Consider the following 11774-nt stretch of genomic DNA (forward strand, 5'->3'; position numbering starts at 1 on the left):
TTCCCTCTTTCGGCTTTCAGTTTTTTACTTTCCACACCTATAAAAGCCCTTTCTCCCTACTGTAGTGAAGTGGCATGATCCAGAGGGCATAGATTGTAGCTGCGTTCACATCTGGATTCCACTCCGGGATCTGCTGCCTAAATCTGTCTAGTCTTGGGCAGTTCCCTAACCTCTCAGAGTCTGAGACCCAGCTCTAAAGTGGAAGTTAAGAATACTTTCAGGGCAATTAAAAGGTTAATGACAATGTAAAAACTGCCTAATATTACATCTGACAGTACTAGGGGCTCAGTAAATAGTAGCTCTGTGTATCTAAAAAGGCATCTATTTAATTGCTGGCTTCTTTAGCTACTGAGACTTGATTGTTCTTTGATATGTTATCTAATGATTTTTCAAGTTGAATTTTATGCTCAGTCATTGGTAACATGTATTTTATTCATTTGAATCTTGCTGAATAGAACACATATCTGGGAAAGATATCCATTAAGGCCAGACCTTTAATCTTGCTATTCTGATCTCCATTTTGGTAATATTTCTGTCTTACCGACCCCTCTGGGATGTATAGGGTAATACTAGAAGGATAGTATTTTGAAAACACTACAGTTAACGAGGGGATTTTTACACGCCAGCGTCAATGGTGGGTGTAGTCCAAGGGCAGTAACTGAGTTTGCACTGCCTCGAGCAGTGTGGTCATACTTAATCCTCAGTAAGTATTTTTGGGCAACCCAGTGGTCCATGCCAAGTGGCTTTATTTTACTTGTAAGGCAAAAAGCTTTTTTCTATCTGTTCTTTTGGTTTTGTTCCTTCTCTCTCTGGCTCTGCCCCACGGAAGTAAAAATTGGATTGTATCTTTAATTTTGAAAAAGATACAGTTTTTAATAAGGAATTTTTTTTTACGTTTCCTATGAGTGATGATAAGGCCCAAGGATGTATAAAAATACAGATGTTTAAAACATTTAAATGAGGAAATTTATTTGGAATTTCAGGATGAAATAGGATATGAAGGAGTCCTAGCCTTTCGTATCTGAGAATCCTTTTTCTCCATCTTTTAGTTTCATGGTTTGCTGATGGATTTCATCGTATAATATCCTTTTTTGAATCTTTCCTCATTTTTCCTGAAACAATTTTCCAAATCTTTTTACTTCTGTTTTAGGTTATGACATTAAGTGTAATATTTTATTATTAAAATTAAAGTTCATGATTTGAATTTTCTGTTAATTTTGATATTCAGTGACTTTGAGGTTAAATAACATATTAGTATAATAAATAGTATAATCAAAAGAATGGATAAATTTGTACAATTGGGAATTATCAAATTATTTGGCTTTTATTTTCTAATAATCGCTCTCTTTTAATTTTAAAAATCATTAATCAGTGTCTAATAATTGATACTACTTTTGTCTAAATAGTCTTTTATCACTGAACATTCCAAAGTCACATAGCTTAAATTTTTAAAGAGAAAAGTATTAGTTAAATGTGAAAATAAATTATGACACATTTAGAAAATTCATAACAAAAAATTTTAGTTGACCAGATAATGCTTATATATAAATTTACTTTTGTTTAACTGACACAAAATCCTATCAGATGATGTAATATTTTCCTCATGTAGGGTTACTAATCTGTATGGGACATAGAAAAGAAAAAGTGAATTGGCTATTTTTCTTAATTTATACTTAGTCTGAACTTTTAGAATGCTAAAAGTGTGATTATGGTTTCATTTCTTTTTTTTTTTGATAAACTTATTTATTTTCGTCTGTGTTGGGTCTTTGTTGCTGTGCGCGGGCTTTCTCTAGTTGTGGCGAGCGGGGGCTACTTTTTCTTGCTGTGCGCGGGCTTCTCATTGCAGTGGCTTCTTTTGTTCCAGAGCACGGGCTCTAGGTGTGCGGGCTCAGTAGTTGTGGCTGTGGGCTCAGTAGTTGTGGCTTGCAGACTCTAGAGCTCAGGCTCAGTAGTTTGTGGCACATGGGCTTAGTTGCTCCGCGGCATGTGGGATCTTTCCGGGCCAGGGCTCGAACCCATGTCCCCTGCATTGGCAGGTGGATTCTTAACCATTGTGCCACCAGGGAAGTCCCTCATTTCATTTTAATGTATAGCTAAAGATTTTCATAATTTAGGGAAGTAAGTTGCAGGGTATAGCATTCTTAGAATAATAGATCTTTCAAAACAAGAAAAAATACCCATAAAACTAATATCATAGATAATCAGTAGATTGTGTGAGTGGTGATATTATACTTAAAACAATTACACATCACCTTTGAACAGGCTACTTTGTAGTTGAGCAATTTCTATATACTGAAAATTGGGAAAGATTTTGATAAACGATCTGGAAAGTTTTGCCAGCATGCTCTAGTAAGAGAAATCTTTCGTGGACTCTTACTGATTTTTACTTCTCCTTACTGCAACAGTTTGCTATGGCTTTTGAATATATTGTGTCCAAAAACTAAATCATTTGAATGACTTTGTTAATGTACAAAAATTGTAAATAGGTCTATTTAGAAGCCGGATAGAAAATTTGGCAAACCTTGGGAAAGTATTGCATGTCTGTAAGAGTACACCTTCTCCTCTCCATCATCCCTGTCCCTTCCTCGCCCCTCCCTTCCCCTCTCCCTCTATCTATCCATCCATCCATCTGCCTGTCTATCTTCAGTTAAAGTCGTTAAGTATATTTTCTTTCTGTAGTTAAGGAGAGCATTAGATCACCGTTTCTTTTGATTAAAAGGAGAAATAGGGCTTCCCTGGTGGCGCAGTGGTTGAGAGTCCGCCTGCCGCTGCAGGGGACACGGGTTCATGTCCCAGTCCGTGGAGCGGCTGGACGCGTGAGCCATGGCCACTGAGCCTGCGCGTCCGGAGCCTGTGCTCCGCAACTGGAGAAGCCACAGCGGTGAGAGGCCCGCATACCGCCAAAAAAAAAAAAAAGAGAGAAATAGGAGCTATTACAGAATCAACGTACTCAAACATTACAACTACTTTTTGTAACGTTTGGTGCTCTTCCTAGCACTCTAATGTTCATTACGTTATTTGATCTTTCTACTAACCTGTCTAAGTAGTTTGGGCAGATGGTATTGTTTTTATTTCACCGTGAGGAAGTGGAGGTAGAAACGTTAAGTGACTTTACCCCAGGTTATCTGGCTCCCCACCCCAGGTCCTGACTCCCCCTCACTACTCCCTAACAACTTCGTCCTCATCACACACTTTCAGAAATGTTTTTAATACATAGAACTTTTCCAGACAAAGTTATAATGCATTTCTGTATTTCATCATTATTTCTTGTTGTCTTCTAAATGTGATGGAATAGTCTTCTTTAAAGATGACCTAATTTTTTGTAGGCGCCATTGTTATAGAGCGACCAAATGTGAAATGGAGCGATGTTGCCGGTCTCGAAGGAGCCAAAGAAGCACTGAAAGAGGCTGTGATATTGCCTATTAAATTTCCTCATCTCTTTACGGGTGAGATGACCTTTAAATAATTATTTTTGATGGTTTTTTTTTTTAAATGTGTTGATGACTGAAGTAAAGTATTGTGAATTCTTGTCATTATATCACGAGTTGTTACCTTAATTCTGTTGTAAGGCAGTGATATACCTTTACACAGATACTTATTTCATATGCATATACATATTTATAATATATTTATTGCAAAAAAACCTAAATGTCAAGCAGTAGGGCATAGGGTAAATCATGGACATACAGTAGAATACTGTGCACTCATTAGAGTATAGGATACCATCTACATTAAGAAATTTAGATCTACATTATAATTGACATAGAAGAATGTCCACCTATATTGTAAAGATCAAAAAGCAAGTTACATAGTATGTATAGTATGATTCCACGTTGTTAAATGTGTGTGCTGAGAAATAGGTGTAGAAAGATTGACATAAAAATGTTAATGTATGTCTAGGAGATGAGATTATGGGTGATTTTTACTTTCTCCTTTGACTTTGATCTGAATTTTTTTGCAGTGGACATGTACTAGTCTTATAAGAGTATTTCCATTTCTTAAACAGAGGAGTTAAAATTATTGAACAGTTTCATATGAAGCACGTATCCTCTAGTAGCTCTTTATCACTGCAAGGAGAATATTGCTAACCCACCATCTGGGTACAGTTGAAGTTACAGCTCCAGCAGTAGGTGGTTTGTCTGTGCTGAACCGTTCCTTCACATTGTCCTTTTTTTGACTGATAGCCTGTGTTTGTGATATGGCTATACCCACAGTCTAACAGTGAAACAGAGGTTTTTCCTTTTAAAAGCAAGCTGGTTTATGTAGAGAGCAAATCTGTGATATTGGCCTCAAACTGAACAGGTCCAGACAGTGATGTCGTATAGAGCAGTGATGAAGAGCAAGGACCCGTGGGCCACCCGTTGTCCACCTAGCTTCGAGGTACGACTCACAACCTCACTTCAGGAATATGAAACTAACAGTGTAAAAGTTGACATCATAATCCTATAAAGGTACAAAAATACGGTTGAACTCATTTTATGTTGTGTTACTTACACCAGTGTTTCCCAAACATGAGTCCTATATGTGTCATCTTCATGAATTTTTCCATATACGTGTACCATTATTTTTTAAATATTTTTCTTTAAATCACTCACTTTTAGAGCAGACTTTTTATTAAACTGTAACATAATATACAAAGACATGCAGGAACCCATAAGTGTTCAGCTTCATAAATTATCAGAGTACACCTGTATAATCATCACCCAGATAAAAAAGTACTGCTGGTGACCTAGAAATCCCTCTCTGCCTCTTTCCTCCCCAGAGGTAATCACGCTTTTGACTTCTAATACCATAGATTGTTTTGCTCACTTGTTTTTACTTAGTAACTTTATTTTAGAAGACTTCTTTGTATCTCTATAAATGGAAAAATTAGTGTTTTTATAGAATGCGTTTTAAAAATTACTTAATTGAAAAGTATTTGTATACCACCTAAAAGCATCTCATTGCCACCAGTGGTATATGTACCGCACTTAAGGGAACACTGATTTATAATTGCAGACATTTAAAATAGGCAAATAGAATTCAAGTAAAAGTTGAGGCTTTCATAACAATAAACATGATATTTAGTTTTGCCATCAGTCATCTGTATATCATTCTTTTACAGACACCGTGTGTCCACCCACAGTTTACACCTAGTAGGTTTTTTTAATGTGTATTTGATACTTTATTGCCAGTTGTAACCCAGCCTGGTTTATTTAAGGCAGCATTATAATTTCTCATTAGCAGAACTGAGATACAAAGAATTTACTTGTTCACTTGCTATTATATTTTGGCAAAACTAGTATTTAAGGTAGAGTCCGCTTATCATTACCCAAGCACTGGAATGGGAATCTGCCACCTGAAATAACCTGTGCTTCCTTGTGGAATCAGGAATTGAGTAGAACTTCACCAGTCATCCAAACTGTGTTAGTTTCACTCCTCCAAAGGTCATAAATATTTTTAAAAGAATATTTCCAGCTGCCCTTCTCCTGTGAGTATAGTTTCTCCTACAATATTCTGATGTTGAGCAGTGCACATAGTAGATGATCAGGAAGTACCTTTTAACTGAATTCTTTTCTCTTTAATAGACTGGAAGGCCTTGGAAGGCAGAGATCCTTGTATTCATAGTTCTCTGCCTACATGTCGTGGTTTCAATACGTAGTGGTTGAATGACTGAGCAAGCAAATGAACTTTCTCTTAGAAGGATTATAGCTGTATAAACACAGTTTTGACACAGTGGTCTCTAGAAAAAGCAAAGTACACTTAGGACATACTTACCTTAGATTGATTTATTTAAATGTTGTTTTATTCTACGGCTAGCTTTAGAGTGGAAACCTCTTCACGGTATTCTTCACTGTGGATGATGTCTCTGGTAACTGAAGTCAACAGTCTTGAAAGTCTCATGTTATTTTTCTAATGCAAATTTTAGGCAAGAGAACACCTTGGAGGGGAATCCTGTTATTTGGGCCACCTGGAACAGGAAAATCCTATTTGGCCAAAGCTGTAGCAACAGAAGCAAACAACTCAACATTTTTCTCAATATCTTCCTCTGACCTTGTTTCTAAGTGGCTAGGTGAAAGTGAAAAGTAAGTAGTAAATTGATTTTTTTTTAAGTTTTTCTTTGCCTGATAGTCACTATTTCAGTCTATAAAGTAATAGGTTTCTTATATCATTAATAGACATTCAAAAAAAGTGCTATTATAAATACAGGTGGTATTCATTTCTGTTAGATTAGTCCCTAGTTTGGAATTTATTTCATAGGGAGAAGATAGCATATATGATATGTGTATGGTTTAGTAAATCATAAAATGAATTATCCAAATGTAGTAATCTTATTTTAGAGATCAAAACGTGATGAGACTTTTTAATCTGTAGAGTTCCTATACTATTGGTATATAGTTTTGTTTTAGGTTTTTCATTGTCATGTGTCATTTACTATTTTTTTTAGAAATTGAAACCTTTATTTATTTTTAGGCAAGTTAAGTACTTATTCCAACTTGCCAGAGAGAGTAAACCTTCCATTATCTTCATTGATGAAATTGATTCTCTGTGTGGTTCAAGAAGTGAAAATGAAAGTGAAGCTGCACGTAGAATTAAGACAGAGTTCCTAGTTCAAATGCAAGGTAGTGTTGCTGATTTTTTAAAATAGTTTCTCTTTATTGTATAATCATTATTATGATAGTAACGGAAAAACTTTCAAGCAGAATTTCTCCGTTCTTATAGTCCATCTTATGCCATGTCTCGTTCTGATCCACATGCATACATAATTTTTACCCAGTTGTAATTATCTCGTTGGTATAAATAGTGAAGAGATTAATATATTCACTTACAACATTCCAGAAACAATATCAATAAAAGGAATATATAAACTTCAAATTAAATCTTTCAAGAATTATTTTGAAAAGAATATTAATAGTATTTTCCCACAGTTTAGGAGATTCTAGGGAATATTTGCATCATATTCTAGTAGTAAGAAATGTGGTTAAATACAGTTTTTTTTCAGAGAGTAAGTCTCAAGATGAGGCATTTTAACATTAAAGTACCATGTTCATAAGAGAACATATGATGTTCAAAGAACACTTGAAATGACAAATTATTTAAAACATTACCTATTTTGATGCAGGGGTTGGTGTGGACAATGATGGAATTTTGGTTCTGGGAGCTACAAATATACCCTGGGTTCTGGATTCTGCCATTAGGCGAAGGTATGACGATACAGTAAATACCTTATTTCTAATTACAATATAATAAGTGAATATTAATTCCCATTCTGTCTAGTTGAGGAGGCATTCTGATAACTTCAGAATGTTTTTTAATGTGCTCGAACCCTATTGACCCCTGCCTTGGGGAAGAGAGGCAGGCACTTGTTTGTTTGCCTGCTGTGTTCAAGATCCAAGATTTACACCTACTGGAATCTTTCACGTCCGAAAGTATGTTACCTAATGCTTACTTTAGTTCTAATTAAGCTTAGTAGGTACACTGATGCTTCAGAAATTTATATATACAGTTTGATATTTCAATGGAAAAACCTTCCATTGAAGGTTTTTCCATTTTGCTAAATATAAAATTTTAGCAAAATGACAATTCTACAAGTTAAAGTATGCTAAGAAAGATACAGTTTCAGTTTAAAAAATTCTGTCTATAATTTTTTAACTGAATATGAAACTTGAGCTACAGGAAAGGTATACAGACTCCTTACTTTTCACTGCTTCACAGTTCCCTATCCCATTGATTTAATTGTGCATGGTAAAAATGAACACTTCAGGTTTTGCTGCTTTTACCCCATTCACTTGATGGTTTGCCAGAATGTTAGATTACCATCCAGTATCAAGAAAGGAAATGTGCTGGTTATTTTTGAAAAATGGCCTAATTCTAAACCCATCTCTAGAGATGGTGGAAACTTTTAAAATTCCTCTTATTGCCACAGAGAATAATTACCTGGAGAAGAAAATGTCTTCACAGACCCATTTAAATTGTCCCTCATTGCTTCCTCCTTATCTCCAAATGCTGAAATTCTAAGAAGGCAAGCAAAATTATAAGATTTTGAGTGATTTTACTCCTTAGAATTTAGGTAATTCTTTTGTCATCTCTTATTTCACACTTTTAATCATATTAATCCCTTGATCAGGAGTTCAGAGTGTCATTCTACAGGAAATTGTAATCCTGTAGGACATGTCATGTCATGAATTCCAGACATGTGAACACTCTGGCCAAAATAATTCAAAAATCATGTGAGAAAAACTAAAGCACTCCAGACTGGTTCCCTGGCTATTTTGGTTTTATTAATGTGTTCTGGATATTTCCCCTTTATTAACCTAAATATGTATCTGTTTAACTCTGATGGATATGGGCCCATTTAATTTATTCAGCTTAACTTTGTATAAATGAGAATATCTAAATATCTTGTTTCTTCTTGAAAAACTAATTTTTAATAGAAATTAAATAGTATTATATAGTAATATTCTTGATGTAATTTTTTTTTTCATTTTAAGATTTGAGAAACGAATTTATATTCCTTTGCCTGAGGCCCATGCCCGAGCAGCAATGTTTAAACTGCACTTGGGGACCACTCAGAACAGTCTAACAGAAGCAGATGTCCGGGAACTTGGGAAGAAAACTGAAGGCTATTCAGGGGCAGACATAAGTGTCATTGTACGTGATGCACTTATGCAGCCAGTTAGGAAAGTACAGTCAGCTACTCATTTTAAAAAGGTAAGGAACTTTTATCCATCTTTTCATATATTTTTAAAATCAAGCTTTGAGACCATGATTGACTTGTCTTTGAAGAATTTTAGGAAGATTTCAGTTTTGTATAATAAATAAGTAGATTTACATAAAAGATTATGTTTCCATTTCATTGAAAATAAGTTCTCCCAAAGTGTTTTAAAACTTTGTATGCAGTGATTTTTGAAGTATTTATTATTTTGATATAAATATAGAAACTTAAATCTGTGATTGTCTCTGATGTAACTAGAATATCCTCGAGCAGAATCTAGTATGTTTACACCTCCTCAATAAAGTAAAAATAATAATAGCTAATATTGTTTAAATATTCACGTGCCCAGCACTGTGTTTGCTCCATCATCTTGCTATTTCATTTGGTCCTCACAGAAGCTCTACAAAAGGTACATATAGCCACCTGTTGATGGTTAGTTCTAGACTAACATGATTAAACTGGGACTTGGATGTTTTTAACACAGTTTGCCAAGGTACAGCTAGAGAGGATTGGAGGTGTGGTTTTTCTCTAGGTAAGGTGTACTTCAGAAGCCTCAACCATTCTTCTCTCCTGCTCCTCCCATGCACTGTTTGGTCTGCATGAATGACTTGAGTGTATATGGTTTGAGAGAGAATTTTGTGAAGACTGTGGTCTTGGGATATTCAATTTAAGTAACAGTAGACTAGGTAATTTGGACCAGCTCTTTTGCTGAGGACAGCAGTCTCCAGTATGCTCATGAACGTAGATATGAAAATCCTGAAACACTGTTAGCAAACCTAATCCATTGGTATATGACAAACTAATATGTCATGACTCTGATACACATATATGTCTGTTATATACCACAGTAAAATTTTTTTTTAAATGAGGAGCTTGAATTAAAACCTGAATTTGAAGCCTGACTCTACAATTTACTTGTTTTATCTCCTTGACCAAATTGCATTACCTTTTTAAGTCTCAGTTTTTATCATCTCTTAAGTAAGGATGATAATTACTACTTTGAAATGCTCTTATGAAAATGAAATGAAGGAATATTCATAAAACAGCTGTCATGGTACCTGAATAGCCCAGTAAATATTACTCATCTCTTCTTCAGCCATTTCATTAGTGAGAGAAATATGGTTAGCTCAGAATCAAGTTTATGCCACAACCGTTGTGTTTTTTCTTAAATTCTCTTGGCCATTTAGAAGGAACTCAGTCCTTTCATACTCAGAACTTTCCGTTCAGTTCTCTGTATAACTACTAGGGATGGCTTGTATGACCCTAAAGCCAGGCCCTTGTTAGGAGGATAGAGTTGAAGCAGCCAAATTTCGTTTTTCTTTCTTTCTTTCTTTCTCTTTTTGTTTTTTGGCCGTGCTGCACAGCTTGCAGGATCTTAGTTCCCGGACCAGGGATTGAACCCGGCAGTGAAAGCAGCGAGTCCTAACCACTGGACCGCTGGGGAATTCCCAGGCAAATCTCTTTTAACATCAGGCCGTTTGTATCACCAACTATAGTAGATCTTTCTGTGGCTCCATCTTCTCCATTTTTCAATTAGCAAGAACAAGTTTGCCTGTGTATTTTATTTATTAAATGTATAAGTACTAATCTGGGCCCAGAGGTAAGTCAGAGTACTTAAGTTAAACTTAAGTACTTAAGTTAAAAGTACTTAAGTTAAAAAACACAAAAATCCCTGCCACTGAAATTGTTGTGAGCAAAGACAGACAATAAAATACACATAGTAAAGTGAAAATATTTATTTCTCTACCCCTGCCCCAATCCTGAGACAGTATTTAAGATTGATCATTGTAAAACAAGTATTAAGTATGAAAGCAGTTCCTGGTTTGATACAAGTGTGTTGTCTTCTAAATACTATATGTGACTCTATGTCACAAAGTTTCTTTTTCTGGATGTTATTAAAACTTTTTCTTTTAAATCAGTTATGAATTGTAAGATAGCACTGAAATTACATTCAGCATTTAATTTTGTACTTATATTTGAAGAAGGAGTTTTTGTGGGGAAAGACAAAGATTCAGTAATTTCACAATAATAAACCTTCCAAAGATCACAGCAATTTCTTGGCTATGGAAAACAGAGTAACTTAAAGGAATTTTTAAGTAGGTCTTTTTTTTTTTTTTTTTTGGGAGTATAGTTGATTAACATTGCTGTGGTAGTTTCGTACAGCAAAGTGATTGTTATACATGTATCTATTCTTTTTCGAATTCTTTTCCCATTTAGGTTATTACGGAGTATTGAGCGGAGTTCCCTGTGTTATACAGTAGGTCCTTGTTGGTTATCTATTTTAAATATAGCAGTGTGTTAAGTAAGTCTAATTTTGGTCTCTAGGATTATGACCACCTAATAATCATTAGGAAAAAAAAAAGAAAATTTTAGCTACAGGTAATTGTTTCTTTATTTTAACTTATTTTCTCCCTATGATCATCTAAGTAATTTATTGTAGGAAATTTAAAATATAGAAAATCATCCAAGAAAAAAATTAAAATCAAGCAAAATCTATCCCATCACCCAGAGCTAATTGCACTTTTTGTTGTATACGCTTCTGTTTATTTTCAGAAGTAAGCATTTTAACAAAACATAAAATAATAGTACATTTTCAGATTTCCTGATAATGGTCTAAATCTTTTTTTTTTTTTTTTTTTTTTTTGCGGTACGTGGGCCTCTCACTGCTGTGGCCTCTCTTATTGCGGAGCACAGGCTCCGGATGCTCAGGCTCAGCGGCCATGGCTCACAGGCCCAGCCGCTCCGCGGCATGCGGGATCTTTCCGGACCGGGGCACGAACCCGTGTCCCCTGCAACAGCAGGCAGACTCTCAACCACTGCACCACCAGGGAAGCCCTGGTCCAAATCTTAATGTTTATTTAATTTGTTCTGTTGTTGTACTGTTTATTCCAGGTTTGCGGACCTTCACAAGCTGATCCTAACAACATAGTAGATGATCTGCTAACGCCCTGTTCTCCAGGTGATCCTGGTGCCATTGAGATGACGTGGATGGATGTCCCTGGGGATAAACTTTTGGAGCCAGTTGTTTGCATGGTTTGACATTTTGTTTGCTTTTAAGAAAAATTTTAAAACGTTATAT

At 35.4% G+C, this 11774-nt stretch overlaps 1 protein-coding gene across 1 annotated transcript in view; it reads left to right on the forward strand.

Annotated features, from left to right (window-relative positions):
• VPS4B (vacuolar protein sorting 4 homolog B) overlaps positions 1-11774 on the forward strand; it is a 34483-nt gene that overhangs the window by 16657 nt on the left and 6052 nt on the right. Inside the window, exons 5-10 of the mRNA XM_060121155.1 lie at positions 3327-3446; positions 5909-6065; positions 6454-6602; positions 7103-7184; positions 8472-8691; positions 11588-11728. Of these exons, the coding sequence (XP_059977138.1) occupies positions 3327-3446; positions 5909-6065; positions 6454-6602; positions 7103-7184; positions 8472-8691; positions 11588-11728 (869 nt within the window). The remainder of the gene's footprint in view (positions 1-3326; positions 3447-5908; positions 6066-6453; positions 6603-7102; positions 7185-8471; positions 8692-11587; positions 11729-11774) is intronic.

Source organism: Lagenorhynchus albirostris, chromosome 14, assembly GCF_949774975.1.
Source record: "Lagenorhynchus albirostris chromosome 14, mLagAlb1.1, whole genome shotgun sequence".
NCBI classification, from domain to species: Eukaryota; Metazoa; Chordata; class Mammalia; order Artiodactyla; family Delphinidae; genus Lagenorhynchus; species Lagenorhynchus albirostris.